Genomic DNA, 18,256 nt, shown 5'->3' on the forward strand with positions numbered 1-18,256 from the left:
TTAAAGCTTTCTAACGATCTACTCAGACACCTCCAAAGGTGTATGTCTTAGGTGAGTTCAAATCCATGAAAGTTGATAATGATGGTAACTAGCCATCACAACTCTGTAACTGATAGCGATGCTGATGTTGGTTGCTTTGGTCATGGTGAAGAGTCTACAATTCTTGTCTTGTGGTGGGACACCAGTGGGTATCTAGTTGCTTCATAGGAAGGGATAGAGGCTAGAATCACAGCTTCCCCTTGGCAGTGGTTAGTTTTAATTGTCAACTTGATTCAGTCTAGCATCACCTGGGAAGAGGTTCTCAATGAAGGATTATCTAGATTAGGCTGGTCTAAGGGCATGTCTCTGAGATTTATCCTGATTATGTTCATTGAGATGGGAAGACCTGTCTGTCAAGGGTGGCACCATTTCCTAGGATGGGGATTCAGAACGCTATAACAGTGAAGAAAGTGAGCTGAGCACGAATATGCACGCATGAATTCATTGCTTTCTGCCCTTACTATGGGTTTAGTAACATGGCTAACTCAAGCCATTGCTCCTGCAGTTCTCTGCCATAAAGGACCAGGAGGCAACTAACATGGAACTGTGAGCCAAATAAGCCCTTTCTCCCTTAAATTACTTTTTGCCAGGAAATTTTATTGCAGCAACTGAGAAGAAATTAATACATGCTCTAGGAGTCTCTCTTGCTAGTCTGACACAGTGCAGTTATCATTGATGTCATAGACCTGAATAGGTCTGGTGTTAGCAACCACTGTGTTTTTCTCACCATTGCTATTATGGTGATATCTTCTAGGAGGTGGTCTTCAGACTTCCCTACCGAGCCTGCTGTAGACTAGACTGTCCCCTGGGATGATCTGTTGTCCCTATTATTAAAGTAGAAATATGTACCATTCGGTCTTCATTGTCACTGAAGAAGAGTGAGTTCTCCTTGTTACTGCTGTGTGTGGGAATGAGCTCTAGTGCTACACAGTCTTTACTAACAAATGGTGGATATGGACTTGGTACCCATGGCCAGTAGTGAAAGCCCTGACTCTCCTCTCAGCATCTTCTTGGTGCTGCAGGATGGGGAGAGGTGCAGGCTACCTATACAATCTCTTTGTTAAGACAGAGTTTCTCTATTTAGCCCTGGATGCCCTGGAACTATGTAGACAAGACTGGCCTCAAACTTGAACTCTGCCTGCCTCTGCCTACCATGTACTGGTATTAAAGGCACATGCCATCATACCTGTCCAAACCATGTGATCTTTACAAATGCATTGGTGTTGGTGGCAGTGAAAGAGTTGTTTATAAGCTAGCTGTAGCGAATGTCCCCAAATCCCCTACTCTGCCTGCCCTTGATACCATCCTACTTGGAACATTGAGAGGTTTCATTGCAGCCTTCTGAGAGCACATATTTAGGCTCCTCCTTTAGCTTCAGTGATATGGTTGGAGGTGACCGCGGTTTTCCTTTAGTATTTGATTGCAGTAGTATTATCTAGTTCCAGTTTGATATGTTGCCCTGTTTCTAATCTTCTGGCAAGTGAGAGTAAGCTGGACTTTTGTACACCGGCTGCATCAGTTGACGTATCTAGTGTGCCGTCTCATTGACCTCCAAGTCTGACGGGTATGACCCCGGGAACTCACCATGGTACTGCCTTTCAGGTTCCAGGGCATGTGGTTGGTTTGCTTGCCTCTCTCTGTTTCTCAGGATCTTACATTTGTCTAATGCATAGTGCTTAACCATATTTACTGGGAGAACTGGGGGAAAGAGGGTCTAATTCCTTTTCAGGAAGCAGTTAGTCTAGTAAAGATACTTAGAGTTAAAATGTTTCTGATCTGTCTTATATGGTGGTGCAAGTTATTTAAAGTAATTTTCAGACAGATTTTAGATTTTAGAAATGTACAAAAAGCCTGGAACAGAAATCTAGGCTTGTAAGCCTGGTTATACAGGGGGTTAAAATGGGTACAAGTTTGATCTATTGGGCAATTTAGCAATGCTCTGTTTCAAAAAAAATTCACTATAATAAAATTTAAATTAAAATAGGGATAGGGTAAAAGCTTGAGGCAGAGTGCCTGGATAGCATGTGGAAGACCATAGTTAAAAATAAATGAATGAATGAAAAGAATAAATCTTAAAAGTATAAGGTCTGCCGCTTGTGTTTAATCTGATGTTCCATAACACAAGAATCACAAATTTCAGCCGGGCGTGGTGGCGCACGCCTTTAATCCCAGCACTCGGGAGGCAGAGGCAGGCGGATTTCTGAGTTCGAGGCCAGCCTGGTCTACAAAGTGAGTTCCAGGACAGCCAGGGCTATACAGAGAAACCCTGTCTCGAAAAACCAAAAAAAAAAAAAAAAAAAAAAAAAAAAAAAGAATCACAAATTTATGCTGTGTGGTACATAGATGTCCCCAAGGTATTTTAAGAGCATCATGGGGCATGCTAAAGGAGTCTATAATCACTTTCCTTGGGGGTGATATTCAGACATTTGTATATTTTATAAAAGTGCCATATACAACATAATAATGAAGAGTTACTCATGGCCCTTGCTAAAGAGCAATTGCATAGACTATCCAAGTGGCTGCGAAAATGACGTTTTGGGGTGGCAAAATAGTAGACTTTCAACTCTGGATGCAAGAATAAATGATAGCCTATAACAGAAGAGCAAGAGACCAGGCAGTAGATAGGAAATTACTAAGGAATAGGGCAATGTTTTCATAAAATCTAACAGAATGTTTACTGAAGGCAGACCAGAGTGATAAGCTTTTAGGGGAAGGGGAGGTTGGAGGATTTTGTCAGCTGGAGAGGATGCGGGTTCACTACCATAGCAGCACTCTTGCTATGACTGGATTCAACAAGCTGAGGACAGGACACGTGATCTGTGTCTTTAATGGTTTTAAGCTTTTCCCAGTATGTCTCCCCTCCCCTCCCTAGTAGTTGCCTGATGGGGAACCCTGTCTTTGGTGCTTAAGATCTGCTCTCCTAATAAGATCATCTTCTCACCTTAGATGAGGATGAAGAGAGTGAGGAGTCCAGTGAAGAGGAGTCCAGCCTGGAGAGCGACGAGGACGCGTCCGGATCTGAAGATGACGTTTTCGATGATTCTATCTGCCCGACAAGTAAGCTGCGCAAAGCCACGCCTTCTCTGTGTAGTGGGAATGGGGGCTATCAACGCAGAGGTGGTCCTTCTCTGTTTTTCAGCTCTCTGGTAATACAATTTAAGAAAAGAATAGTTTTAAATGCATGAAGTAAAGCCTACAAGCTCTTTGGGAGGGATTTCTGGGAAAATTATCATTGTTATTATCCAGTCCTTTAGACGGGTTACAGGTTTTATTAATAAAAAATAATCAATCTATTGAATTCCAACTGCTGATTCAGAGATATTATGAACTATGCAGTAAATTTTAAGTTTAAAATTTATAGGTAAAAGGCAAATTTTGCTTTACACACACACACACACACACACACACACTACAATACTTTCATTTTGACAATCCATACTGGCTTCCTAGAAATTGTTGGTAATTTTTTTTTAACTAGTAAAACTATCCCATAGCCATTAGGCCAACATGATTATAACCTTTATAAGTCAATATTTCAGTGGAGAAAATCCATCCCATTTGGTTTATAAGTTGCTTTAATTTTGAGTCTTGTAATTTTTAAAAAATTATGTGTATGTGAATGTGAATGACAATGTCCACGGAGTCCAAAGGCAGAGGATCCCCCCAGGAACTAGGAATAGATGTGGTTGTGAGCTTCCTGACAGAGGTACTAGTGACTGAATTCAGGTTCCTCTGCAAGCACATTTATGAGTTTTTAACCACTGAGACAGCTCTCCAGCCCAAAGACAAGAATTTTATTTAAAAATTTACAATAAATTCACCGTGTTACAATACAGTGGGATTAAAGGGCTTGAACATCACACAGCCAGTCTAATGGCCGAGCTAGGTTTTGGGATCCTAAATCCCACTTGGTTACCCTATCTTGTGGTTGGGGGAACAGGGTGAAACTTAAGCTCTTATTCAAGCTAGGCTAACACTCAGCCACTGCGCTACATTCCCAGAAATTAACGTTTTTGAGAATGAGTCTTAACTATGTAGCTTAGCCTGGCCGTAAACTTCTAGTCCTTCCTTCTCCATCTCCCTATTGCTAGGACTACAGACATGTGCCACCTACACACAGTCCTGTCTGAAAGAATTACAGGGATGGAAATGGAGAGGAGTCTGAAGAAAAGAAGGTCCAGCTATTTCAATATTCTTATTTCATGTTTTAATCTATTCTTCAGTGTATACATGTGGCATTAGTGTAACACAGCTCAAATAAAAGCATGCACTTGAAGCCCACTGAATCACATGCAGTTTATACCCTTTCACCTCCCTTAAGGAGGGGCTTCAGATATGGCTCACTGAGTGAAATGCTTGCCAAAGAAGTGTGAGGCCCTGAGTTCGGGTCCCCAGAACCCACATAAAGCTGGGCAGGGTAGCAAAAACATGAGAACCCCAAAGACTCAAAGGCCAGTTAGTCTACTGAATTTACAAGCAAACAAGGTGGAAGGCATTGTTGTGTGACAAACCTTTTCCTATGGAGATGCAGCACACACGTCTTCTCACCCCAGATAGGGAACCCACACCAGACCTAAGTATGGATACCGCCATAGTCCAATTTAGTGAATCAATGAGTTTTATTGGAATTACTCACGGGAATATGGGTGAAGGGTTATTTACAGGGACAGAAATGACTCAAAGACAGTTACAGCACCAAGGCCCTGCCCAGCATGAGTGACAGCTCACAAAACCTGGGAACTTGGAGCACACTGCACAGCCAGCAGGCAGCTCAACAGATTGGAGAGTGTCTGTTTCTTCCAAGTGACTCTGGTCTAAACCTCTTCTAGGTAGCTCAGCTGGCTTCTGTTTCTTCCAGACCAATGGGTCTGGCTTCAGTCTTCTTTGCAGCTTAGCTTGTCTGAGAGTCTACTCTGTAGCTCGGCTTCTGTACTCTGGCAGGGAGGGATTTAGTGAGTCTTGTCTGTTTCAGGGATTTCTTGAAGCTACTTGGGGTTGTTTGCCTTGCTGCCTAAGGGACTTTCCCTGCCGGGTAGAATGTTTCAGTCTTGGGGGAAGCTATTACACAACAATGACTCTGAGGTCTGTCTCTGACCTCCACATGCAAACACACACACACACACACACACACACACACACACACACACACACACACACTGCTCACTTTGTTTTTATAAGAAGAAAAATGATTTCTCCCTTGCAGAGTCTGGTGTGGGTCTGTGCATAGCTGCTATGGATTCTGGATCCATGAGCTCCTTGTTTCTTGTACCACCCTGTTCCCTGTCAAACAGGACTGCCTTCTTACTTTAACCCTCTTTTTAGATTGTGATGTAAGTCTCTTTGAACTGGCCCTCCAACTCCGAGAGAAAAGACTGGACATTGAGGAAGCCTTAGTTGAAGAAAAGAAAATTGTTGATAACCTGAAAAAAGAATATGATACAATCTCCAAAAAGGTATGGTGGTCTACGTACTTGTCTTCTAACATACTTTCTACCCACACTCCTATTTCATAGGTGTGACATTGCTAGAAGTTCTCAGAGAAGTTCTCAACAGAAGTTATCAAACAAAGGTCATCACCAGTTGTTGAAAGAAAAAGGATCAGCTCAGGATACCCCAAGACCCAGTTCTCAGCACATAAGAAATTTATTTGCCCTAGAGGGTCAGAGGGACAGGAATCAGAGACAAAGATAGAAGATAAAAGATGAGGGAGGAGGGGTATTGTCCCCTGGGGCAGAGAACTGCTCTGGAGAGGAGACAGAGGAACTTAGGAAAACCTGGTTTATAAAAGTAAACTAGTAAAATCCTGTGTTTGGAAGAGGTGTTTTTTTTTTTTTCAGATATGCTAATTAGGCAAGCCAAAGGGGCCTTTTGATTGCTGGACTTGAATGCTTGGATAGCTGGACTTGGAAGTCAGCCTCAGGAGAAGGAAGTGGCCAAAGAAGGGAGTAGACCTTGGGTGCTAGATTTAGGAATGTAATCTAATGGTTTTGTTTGTTTTGTTTAGCAGAGCAGAGGGGATGGGGAGAAGGGCAAGGCCAGCAGAAGCCATGCTTGCCACGCTGCTTCCCCTCAGCTTTCCCTGTAGATCACAAGCTCCGTAGTGTGGCAGGCCTTGGCTCTCTGGATGGCAGCTTTTTCTTTATGCCACTCATTTGTCTCCCAGCTTTTTTGAGGACATAATTCTATGAGCAAATAGATATCATAGCACATATTATATAATAAATGTGTGGGTGTGGGTGTGTATAAATAACACTCGGGAAATAGTGGGTCCCTGTGTTAGTGATGGAGCCTTCTTAGAAATGAGATGAAGATAAGTAGTTACAGAAACCCTGGAGTTTTCTCTCTGGACTCTGTCTTCTGGGACTGATGCACTCACTGTGTGTTGGAGGTCACAAAGCAAAGCTGTCCTCATCCTTTCCCTTTTGACTTTCTAAAAGAGAAACTCCTGTTTAGATCTTGTTTAGAACAGTGCCATTCAACTTGGTTCGCATTTAGAAATTTTTTTTTAGTGGATTTGTTTGTGTGTTGGGTTTTTTGTTTTGTTTTGTTTTGTTTTTTTTGGTTTGGTTCAGTTTGGTTTTTCAAGACAAGGTTTTTCTGTGTAGCCCTGGTTGTCATAGTACTTGTTCTATAGACCAGGCTGGCTTTAAACTCAGAGATCCACCTGTCTCTGCCTCCTGAGTGTTGGGATTTATGGTGTGTGCCACCACCGCCTAGCTTTTAGTGGATTGAACATTTTTTTTTTTTTGGTAATGAAAATGTTTAGGACTGTTGGACTTTTTTTAGGCGATGGAGAGTATAATTTGTGGATGCTTCTTAAATAAATAAATAAATAAATAAATAAATAAATAAATAAATAAATAAATTTCTTTGAGTCACTGTAACAACAACAACAACAACAACAACAAAACCTACCATTCTGATAAAGATATTATGCCAAGGGCTGCTTTTCATATAGAAAATAAAAGAGAAACCTCTTAAAAAAAAAACAAAACAAGTTTTTATTAGATATTTTCTTCATTTACATTTCAAATGCTATCCCAAAAGTTTCCCATACCTCCCCCCCCCCGCCACTCCCCTACCGACCCAGTCCCACTTTATGGCCCTGGCGTTCCCCAGTACTGGGGCATATAAAGTTTGCAAGTCCAAGGGGCCTCTCGTCTTAATGATGGCCGACTAGGCCATCTTCTGCTACATATGCAGCTAAAGACACGAGGTTTGGGGGTACTGGTTAGTTCATATTGTTGTTCCTCCTATAGGGTTGCAGATCCCTTTAGCTCCTTGGGTACTTTTTCTAGCTCCTCCATTGGGGGCCCTGTGTTCCATCCTATAGATGACTGTGAGCATCCACTTCTGTATTTGCCAGGCACTGGCATAGCCTCACAAGAGACAGCTATATCTGGGTTCTTTCAGCAAAATCTTGCTGCCATATGCAATAGTGTCTGCATTTGGTGGCTGATTATGGGATGGATCCCCGGGTGGGTTAGTCTCTGGATGGTCCATCCTTCTGTCTCAGCTCCAAACTTTGTCTCTGTAACTCCTTTCATGGGTATTTTGTTCCCTATTCTAAGGAGGAATGAAGTATCCACACTTTGTTCTTCCTTCTTGATTTTCATGTGTTTTACAAATTGCATCTTGGGTATTCTAAGTTTCTGGGCTAATATCCACTTATCAGTGAGTGCATATCATGTGAGTTCTTTTGTGATTGGATTACTTCACTCAGGATGATATCCTCCAGGTCCATCCATTTGCCTAGGAATTTCATAAATTCATTGTTTTTAAAAGCTGAGTAGTACTCCATTGTGTAAATGTACCACATTTTCTGTATCCATTCCTCTGTTGAGGGACATCTGGGTTCTTTCCAGCTTCTGGCTATTATAAATAAGGCTGCAATGATGCATGTGTCCTTCTTACCAGTTGGAACATCTTCTGGATATATGCCCAGGAGAGGTATTGCTGGATCCTCCGGTAGTACTATGTCCAGTTTTCTGAGGAACCACCAGACTGACTTTCAGAGTGGTTGTACAAGCTTGCAATTCCACCAGCAATGGAGGAGTGTTTCTCTTTCTCCACATCCTTGCCAGTATCTGCTGTCACCTGAATTTTTGATCTTAGCCATTCTAACTGGTATGAGGTGGAATCTCAGGGTTGTTTTGATTTGCATTTCCCTGATGATTGAGAAACCTCTTTTTTTTTTTTTTTAACCTCTTATTTAGAAAGTGTATACAATTCTAGGAGACAGAAATGACTGAATAGGTAGTATGCATCCTAACTGGGCAGGAAGAAAACAATACGTGTTTCTGGGCTGTATTGTAGACTTAGGCCCTGGCTCACGGTCTCCCAGAGCACATCTTGTGCCTGTCGTGTCTTCTCTCACCCTGCCTTTGCTTACCACCTTGGACACATAGACTTTCACCGACCAGTGCCAATATCTCTCCTGTGGCTTTGTTCAGGTAAAAGTTGTGGCAACCAATCTGAATGCAGCCGAGGAGGCCCTGGAGGCTTATCAGCGAGAGAAGCAGCAGAGGCTGAACGAGCTTCTGGTCGTCATCCCTCTGAAGCTCCACCAGGTGACCCCAAGATCCGTGACCCCAAGATCTGTGACCCCAAGATCCATGAACCCAAGATCCGTGACCCCAAGATCAGTGACCCCAAGATCCATGACCCAAGATCAGAGACCCCAAGATTGGGGCAGAGACAGTGTCACACCAAAACCTTCCCAGAGAAAGATTCGTGGCTCACCAGTGGTGTACCAGGGCCCATGATGGGCCGCTCTGTATACAGAACCACATCCCTAACTCTTCTCAACCATTCAGACTTTTAACTAAGGAAGAACACCCAAACACGCAGGCTTCCCTACGGCCCACAGTCACTTCACCAGCCCAATAGTAAGAATGAAATGGCTGGAAGTTGAGATGTTGGGTCTTGCACACAGGTCCCTTCCCATTCATCTTTAATCAGCTGTGCACCAATGAGCAGAAACCTTATCTTAATGTCATTAATAAAGGAGGTTAGGGCAGGGCAGAAATAGTCTTCTTTTTTTTTTTTTAATTTTTTTTCTATCTCTGCTCATTTCCACTGTCTACTCAAATTAAAATTTACACGAAGCTGTGGAAATTCATATCCATAAGAAGAGAAAGGCTTGCTGTAGACTCTTGTCACATTAAGAGATGAGGCCATTCTTTTTTTTTTTTTTTTTTTTTTTTTATAAGATGAGGCCATTCTTAAGGGGCAAGACACACTCCAAAATTCAGTTTATTGATATCTTGTTAACAGTTTGTTATGTCATCCTTGAAATGCCTGTCCCATTGTTATGAAGTAGGTATCAGGCAAGACCTATTCTAGAAGTTTGCTGTTCCCAGAAAGACCTCATGTGGCTTACTCTCTGAGGACAGCTTTCTGTTTACCTAATCACTGTCACTGAGGTGAGAGTGGAGTCTAAGGGTGAGGGGGTTTAAGCAACAGGACAGAGAAACAAGGATCTCTCTCTCTCTCTCTCTTCTCCCCTCTCCCCCCACCCCCCTCTGCCTTGCCTTCAGTCCGGTCTTCAATTTCTATTCGCTTTGTTTCTGTTTCCGTAGATAGAGTATATGGAATTTGGGGAGGTGCCTGAAGACCTTTCCGGGACCTTGGTCTTCTCCAACCACTCCCTCGATCGGCTGCAAGAACGAATTGTACAGCTCCAGGAGGAAAACGCCAAGCAGCAAAAACTGAACAAAGAATGCAGGGAGAGGCGGAAGCTGCTCATCCGGGAAAAGAGAGAGATGGCGAAAACCATCAGCAGTGAGTGTCTCAGCCAGAGGACCATTAGTAACTCGCACTGGTTCAAAAAGAACCTAACTGCTTGGTCCTGGCAGTTGCAGGCGTGCACCCGCCCAGGAGCTATCTCGGATTTGCAGATGAAAGACACACACACCACACACACACACCACACACCACACACACACACACACACACACACACACGTACGTTAGCTCATTCTTATCCTGTCTTACTGGCTCAGTGACTGGGCATTTCTAAGGCTAGAGCGTCCGTCTCTTTACTCCTAGATCAACACCTCTAACTCGGCCCTCAGCTTACTTGCCCGGTTACCTTCTGTGAAGCCCATTGGTCTTGCTGCCCAAGATGCTTTTCGGCTGCCTTTCCGTGGGCCGCTTTCCCTTCCCACCTACATTTTGGAAGATCTCCCCTGCAGCTCTGAGTCTGTTCTATCTTTCTCCCCCAAGTATCTCAATTCTCCTCTTCCTGCCCTCTCCTCTCTCCTAGCCTTCAGGAACCTGGAAGTCCCGCCTCTTTCTGTCTGCCCAGCCATTGGCCTCTGGCATCTTTATTGATTGATCAAGAATCAATTGGGACAAGGACCTTAGCGTATGCTATGTAGATTCCTGATCAGAACCGCCCCCCCCCCCCCACCCAGCACTATAGAGAGGAAACAAAATACCTTTCACTGCTTGTTTTAAAGAGGAAAGATGTGACATACAGCCTGCTTCTCTTTATGTCTGAGAAAATACAGAATAGTATTTAATACTACCAGTCATCATGCTTGAGACCCAGCAAAGCCCCTCCTCCTCCTAGTACCGTATGCCCCGCCTCCTGGACTGGCCACGTGGTATTGATGTATTCCCACACAGCATGGAAACCTATCCAGCATACTTCTCAGAGGATACTCAAGAGTTTATGGTGCACTTCTCTAGACCATGTTTTTATTCCTATTGCTTCGGGTAATTTATTCGTTTTAGCTGCTACTGAAGTATCCCATTTTATGAATATTAACATATTTGCCTAGCCAGTTACCTCTTGAGCATTTTGGTATTTTTAACTTTTCGTTGTCACAGTGAGATTTTTTATACATAATTTCTCATGCATGCATGCACAAAGGGTCTCTGGGTTCTAAGTACTAAGACTACACAGTCTCATATAGTGAGATTCTATTTTGAAACAAACAAACAAACAAGATAAATTTTGATGCAGCAGTCCCTCTATGGGATGTATATACAAGTGAAGTATGATCAGCATATTACAAGGCTGTCTGCACAGCCAAGCTCAGTGCACGGCTTTTACAACAGTCATGATACAGAACGGCCTCAGGAGTTCCACCAGCAGATGAGTGGACAGAAAGATGCCATACTAATCACAACAAAATTACTTATGTGTTAGTATTACTACTAATGCTAGCATTTGTAACCTTTAAAAAGGACCAAGCTACTGTCATTTTACAACAGAATAGATGAACTTGGAGGGCACTGGGTTAAGCAAAAGAAGCCAGGCACTGAAAAAAAATAAAACATCATATGATTTTACTAATCTGTGGTTTATAAACAAACAAACAAACAAAAAGGTTGAATTATCAGGAGTGGTGGCACACACCTGTCATTTCAACTTTCAGAAAACTAAGGGAAGAGGTTCACCCATTTGAAGGCAGCCTGGGATATGTAACAAGGTCCTGCCTCAAAAACCATAAACAAAACTCAGAAGCATAGAGTTTGATGGTTAGCAGAGGCCCATTGGGTGGGTTGGGCGTGAGAAAGATGTTGGTTCAGTGCTATAAGACTTCAGAGAAACAAGAGAAATATATTCAAAAGTATTCTTTAATATTCTATATGGTGACTAGTTAACAACAATGACTGAGTTCTTTAAAATTGATAGAGAATAGGGACTGGAGAGATGGCTCAGAGGTTAGGAGCACTGTCTGCTCTTCCAGAGGACCTGGGTTCAATTCCCAGCAAGCACATGGCATCTCATAGATGCCTGTAACAATCACTCCAGGGGTTCTGACACCCTCACAATACAAATATGCAGGCAAAACACTGATGCACATGAAATAAAAGTAAGTGAATCATAAAAAAGAGAATAGATAGATTTTAAGGGTTTAAGTGTTACACACAGACACACACACACACACACACACAGAGCACAGTGGGGTTGTGGTGAATTTGCAAAATAATATATTTAATTAGCTCAGTTTGACCCTTTCTGGATTCACATTTCAGAATGGCATGTTATACATGATAGATATATATAATTTTTGTCAATGTTTTTAAAACTGTATTTTCTTTCATGTTTTTTTAAAATTATTAATGTTATATTGTGCTTGTAACCTACTTGGAATTAAGGTGATGTGTAACAACCCTAATAAGATAATTATCTTTTTAAATACTTTTTATAATGTTTGGTGTGTGGAAATTATACATAAGTTATCAGGCATCAAAACAAAATGAATCCAATAAATGTACCTCCCATCTTCATGTTGACAGTATTGTAGCATATGCCTATGAAAGATACATTCTCTTGGTTTTCCTTATCCATAGAAAAGCACTACTGCCAATTGTGTGTTTAGTGTTCCATTTCTTTAAAAAGAAACACACATTTATATGCATTCCTAGCTAGTATGTTACTTTGGAACCCTGTAAAGCTATTGTACCTTATGCAACCAAAGGAAAAGACTTTCATTTACTGTTATATTCCAAGATTAAATGTGGGATTGAGCAAACAGGAAGAGGTGTGGGAGACGTGGAGGACTGACAAAGGAGTGGGGCAGAGAAGGACCACAAGGCCTTACTGTCATGTTTGCTTGGAGTAGGATGTTACAGTTAGAGTTTTATTGCTGTGAACAGACACCATAACCAAGGCAACTCTTATAAGGACAACATTCAACTGGGGCTGGCTTACAGGTTCAGAGGTTCAGTCCATTATCATCAAGGTGGGAGCATGGCAGCATCCAGGCAGGCATGGTACAAGCAGAGCTGAGAGTTCTACCTCTTCATCTGAAGGCAGCTAGGAGGCTACTGGTTTCCAGGCAGCTAGGAGGAGAGTCTTAAAGCCTGAGCCCACAATAGCACACCTACTCCAACAAGGTCACACCTCCTAATAGCACCACTCCCTGGGCTAAGCATATACCAACCATCTCAGATAGAAAGTTCCTGAAAATGTCTGCTCCATTCTTAATATTAGATCCTGTAGATATCAATTAGAAAAATCAGATAACTTAATACTTTAGTTGGAGACAGCTGGTAATTGAGGCGGGAAGACGATCAGAGGTTGCAAGCCACTTAGGGGAATACGTGTCCATTTTACACAAGGTTTTAAAATGAAAAAGGCTGTCTATGAACCAGCATCTTCAGTAAGTGAAGCAGCAGGCAAGCATCCTCAGGGGGAATCTCTTGTTAACAACAGGAAAATCTTATCGTTCTTGCAAAAGCGGCCCCTTGGCCCTTCTATCGACGGCTTTGTTCGTTTGGCTCAGAGCCGTTGCAGAGACTGAGGCCGTGACTGTCTTTTCAGAAATGGAAGACACTGTCCGGGAGCTGATGATCAGCAAGTTTGGCCGCGTGATCGATCTGGAAGCCCTCCAGACCCTTTCTGTTAACACAACCCTTGAAGAACTGAAGATCAAAAAGCTTCGGAAGGAGCTATCCAACGCAAAGGAGCTAAGGATGTGGGAGGTAAGGGGAAGGGAAGAGGCCATCGGAGGAGGAGGAGTTATAAAGTCCTGGTGGGGCTTCTGCGCAGCACCCAGAGGCCTGTCTCGCTCCTTTACTAGGGAGACTTGGCTGTCTTGAAGAGCCAAGCAATGCATTAAAGTATGTATGCCCATGGCTTTGGACATGAAACCTCTGTTCCCCGAGAATCCCCGTTGCTCTACTTAATAGCTTTGGCCTCCTATTCCAGTTTGGAAATTAGAAAACACATTTAGGGCTTGGGGGTTGAGGCTCAGTGATGACAGCAGTTGCTCAGCTCCTGCAAGGTCCTGGGTTCAATTCCCAGCACCATTAATAAATTATGCAGCCGGGCGTGGTGGCGCACGCCTTTAATCCCAGCACTCGGGAGGCAGAGGCAGGCGGATTTCTGAGTTCGAGGCCAGCCTGGTCTACAAAGTGAGTTTCAGGACAGCCAGGGCTACACAGAGAAACCCTGTCTCGAAAAACCAAAATAAATAAATAAATAAATAAATAAATAAATAAATAAATAAATTACGCCTATGTAGTTCTGTGTATGTGCATACATCGTGACAGTGCATCTGAGAAGGTCAGAGGACAGCTTACAGGAGTTGGTTGTCAACTTCTACCAAGTGGGTCCTGACGATGAAATTCAAGCCATTAGGCACGGCAGCAAGCTTTTTTTTTTCTTCTTTAATCAAACCAGACTCAATACAATAGTTTCCATTTACATTTTCATACTGGCTTCGGATTGCATTTTCACGTACCCACAGTGTTCCCTTTACATGATTGGCTATAAATTTAATTTCCTTTCTCTAGCTTTAAGTATTGAACCTAAAACCTAATGTGTGTTTGTAAAACACTCTTCCTTTGAGCTATGTCCCTGTAGTTTTGACTGAACGGGATGCTCATTTTTCTTTATTTCCTCTCCAAATTCACTTAGTCCATTTTTTCCCCTGCCTTCTCTCCTCGGTAGGAGAAGATTGCTCAAGTGCGCTGGGACCTGATGATGAAGACGAAGGAACACACCAAAAAGCTTCACCAGATGAACGACCTGTGCCTCGAGAAGAAGAAACTTGATTCCAGGTTGAACACACTCCAGAACCAGCAGGTAAGTGCTTTCCTTCCAGCCCTCCGCAGAACCCAAAGCCCGGCAAAGCACTGGCACTTCAACAGACCTTGAGCGTGGACCACTGCCAGGCCATCTGCCCCTGGATACTGACTACTGGGCACTTGAGAGCGGCTTCCAGAGGGGACTAGCTTTATCAAATGCCTCTTGTGCACCACGAACGCATATGAATAGTCACCAATGCACTTTACCTCAGTCTTGGAGAGTAAGGTAGCAAGCACAAAGAAAGACGCCAGTGCACTCCCTGAATTTGGCTGGTGTCAGGGTCCACTTTCAATACGTTTATTTTTACTTGACAGGAAGTAGGCATCTTGAATGCTTGCTAGATTCTTTTTTTCTGAGGGTTTCAACTTGTCATTATGGAATCCACATTGAGCCTATGAATGTACTTACTAAGGAGTATGTGATGGGTTCTAACACTTATTTAGTGAATGGTCACCAAAGTGAGTCTTGTCCTTTAGTAGTTCAGCATCTTCTATAGTGTCTGAAAAAAAAAATCAGTCATCTTTCTTAGTCCTCCCGCCCCGCCATTTATAGTTCCTTTAAGAATCCTGGAAATAATTTAAACCAAGTGTTTTCAAATTATGGTCCCTTGAGGAACCACACCTGCATCAAGTGGGAACTTATTCACAATCAGCTGGGAACTTATTCGCAATGTAAAATGAGAGTCCAGGCAGAGAAAACCATGGGCCACAAGGTGGCACACAGGAGCTGACTTTTTTTTTTTTTTTTTAAACTGTAAGTGAAGTTTATACAGTCTAATTTGTAAGCTTGCCAAAAATCACAGGCTTTCAGCTAGGAATGAAGAAACACTATGCCCTAAGGTCACGTGTTTACCGACTTTATGCGTAGCTCATGGATATCTTAAAATTTGTACTTGAAATCTCCATAAAAGGGATGTTGCCTTGACGAAGGCAACCTTCAGAGCAGATGAGAGCAGATTTCAATTGTGCTAGAATCCTTGACTCTTAGCCGGTGAGAAGTTTCAGCTAGACTCCAGTGTGAAGGGCTCCTCTCCTATCTTAGGTCCCCCTAACTTGTCTTTGCACCTTACCTGGGACCCAGTGATGAGCCTCCAAGTGGAGAAGGATGGATAGATAGTTTAAACTACTTCCAAAGCAAGGTTGAATTTGAAAAGTTGTTCAAAGGTACATGTTTTAATCGTGAGGCTTTAGCGGATGTGTAAAAAGTAATATGCTGTAAGAAAGGCGGTTTGTTTGTCTTTTAATTTTATTTTTCCCCAAATAGGGAAACGCCTTCCAGGGCCTTCGGAAAGCAGACATAGTGGCAAAGCAGAAGGTCACCGAACTGGTCCAAACCCAGTTAGAAAAGATCACGGCACTGAAGGAAGAGATTGAGCTTTTGCGGAAGAAGGGGGGGCTCCTTCTCCCTCCTATCACACCCAAGCCAAAGAACGAGATGAAGCCCATGGACACTTAAGGCTGCCGTCGTCTCATTTCCACCAAGAGGCCCAGTGGATTTTACCAGTCTACTTCCCCGTCACCCACAACAATCCTCTCACTTTAAAGTGAACCGTAGTGTGAACTTAAAAAAGGGGTCCTGCCCCGTGACTTAATATTTCCCCAGGTTAGAAATCATCCGGACGCTGACCTGCACTGCACTTGTGACTGTGCCGAGAAGACAAGGTAGACGTTTTCACCCTAAGCTGGATATGAAGAAGGCTGAGTCTGGTGGTTGCAAGAAAGCAGCTGTTAGATGTGTTTTCCGAAGAGTAATCTGTTTCTCTGGTATTCCGAATATGTAGCCATTGGCAAGAAAAACTATTATTCAGCAACCCATGAGGGAACTTCCTTTTCTTAGTCCTTGGATCTTTAGAAAATAAACTGTTTGTGTTAAATAGTCTGTGAGAGGACATAAGAGAAAACGGCAAACCGTCCTGCCCATAATAACTTAGAATAAGAAATGCAAATGCAAGCGTTGCTATTGTTGTCTTCACAAAGCAGTTACTTGAAGGCTCGGGCCTGAGGAAATGAAGACAGACGCAGGGAAACAGCTCGCTCTGAGCTGGCAGAGGCGACTCCCTGATTTACCCAGTTTCTGAAAAAACTCCTCAATTCTGAGGCTCACATTTTCCAAAACAAGTCAGTCAGGAAGCTTTGCTCTAGCTAGGCTCTCGGCGGCTCCAACAGAATTCTACCCTCTGTCAGGCTTCACCTGAGTCTTTCCTGGTTCCGATCCAGACAAGGGAAGAAATAGATTTTCATCTCACCTAGGTTCTAACTCTGATAGTCAGTCACTTTTGACTGTGTGTGACATTTTAAACTCAAGAGTGCACTCTCCAGCTCAGGGAAGGGTTTATTGAAATTCATGACTGCACCCCTCACAGATTGATCTCCCTGACACTTGGTGTCCCTCCAGTGTGACACTTTGATTTCCCAGGTGAATTGTTACCAGAAGCCCCTGCGGTGCGGAAGAGTCCTTACTGAGTTTCTGTACCGCACATCTGAGAACACAATCGCCGGCGATGTACAGACAGGTCTGCGCCCTTCCACAGAGTGTCAGAGTGTATTGAACAAGGCGCATCAGGTTTATTGGCTGTGATTTATGGAGTGGTCTCATTTCCCCCCACAGCTGGCTATTGGTATTTGTAGCCTTTGACTACACTCTTGCTCACTGATTAGTAGAGCTCAGATCACAGGTCACATTTCACACTGTAAAATGTCATCTTTGTGAGTACATGTGTCTGCAAATGGATACAAAGATGCTAGAGGCCACAGAGCTCAGAGAGGCCTCAACCAGAGGCAGCAAGGGCGCTGATATGAATGCAGCCCTTTAAAAACGGTTAGGCGCTATTGCGGCCAGTTGGAAGCCAAGCCCAGATGACCCAAGCCACATGATCGAGCCCAGTTAGCTATCTGGAAGCAATGCTCAGGTTTGGCCCTAGCAGCAGAAATGCTGGACTTTTTTTTGATGCAAGGCTCAGGGCTGGGTCCAGATGGACCAATGGCAGCGTCATGGTAGAAGCCTCTAGAATGCTTTGCGTGTCAGCACTCCCTGGCACATTTTCTGAGGGTCAGATGACTGGCTAAAGGCCGTTCCCTCACAGTGTCAGATACTCTTCTTTTTATGGTGTCCAGATGAAGGTTGAAGTGTATTAGGTAGGTTCGTGGGCCTGTTTGGGTTTTGTCTGATATAATTCTAACACATTCATGTATCTGCATGTTCCCTGTCTACTTTGGTAAGTTGGTAGGTAGTACGGTTTTCCTTGAAAGAATAACCTAAGCCTAACCCATGGTTCATGTTGGACATGCTAGTAGTGTTTGTGCATACCAACACAGCATGAAGAGTCTGCCTCTGGATTTGTACTGCTCTTGTAAAGGGAGGCAGATTAAGGGCAAGGCCACCTAAAAAGCAATCAGTCGCCGGGCGTGGTGGCGCACGCCTTTAATCCCAGCACTTGGGAGGCAGAGGCAGACGGATTTCTGAGTTCGAGGCCAGCCTGGTCTACAAAGTGAGTTCCAAGACAGCCAGGGCTATACAGAAAAACCCTGTCGCAACAAACAAACAAACAAACAAACAAACAAGCAATCAGTCATTGCCTCATACAGTATGAAGTGGATTGAAGCAACTTGGTCTCTCCACTCAGCTATGCGTTTCATTGATGAAGGCAAACAGGGCTAACCATAAGTCT

At 43.3% G+C, this 18,256-nt stretch overlaps 1 protein-coding gene across 1 annotated transcript in view; it reads left to right on the forward strand.

Moving 5' to 3' along the window:
* The window catches only part of Cfap44 (cilia and flagella associated protein 44), a 91,257-nt gene extending 74,706 nt beyond the window's left edge, over positions 1–16,551 (forward strand). Inside the window, exons 29-35 of the mRNA XM_021185422.2 lie at positions 2,986–3,096; positions 5,362–5,492; positions 8,493–8,609; positions 9,621–9,822; positions 13,321–13,481; positions 14,452–14,586; positions 15,853–16,551. Coding sequence (XP_021041081.1) covers positions 2,986–3,096; positions 5,362–5,492; positions 8,493–8,609; positions 9,621–9,822; positions 13,321–13,481; positions 14,452–14,586; positions 15,853–16,044 — 1,049 coding nt within the window. The 3' untranslated portion in view covers positions 16,045–16,551. The remainder of the gene's footprint in view (positions 1–2,985; positions 3,097–5,361; positions 5,493–8,492; positions 8,610–9,620; positions 9,823–13,320; positions 13,482–14,451; positions 14,587–15,852) is intronic.
* The last annotated feature ends 1,705 nt before the right edge of the window (positions 16,552–18,256 follow it).

Source organism: Mus caroli, unplaced genomic scaffold (genome assembly GCF_978045245.1).
Source record: "Mus caroli unplaced genomic scaffold, Mus_caroli_1 scaffold_17, whole genome shotgun sequence".
In the NCBI taxonomy this organism is placed as follows: Eukaryota; Metazoa; Chordata; class Mammalia; order Rodentia; family Muridae; genus Mus; species Mus caroli.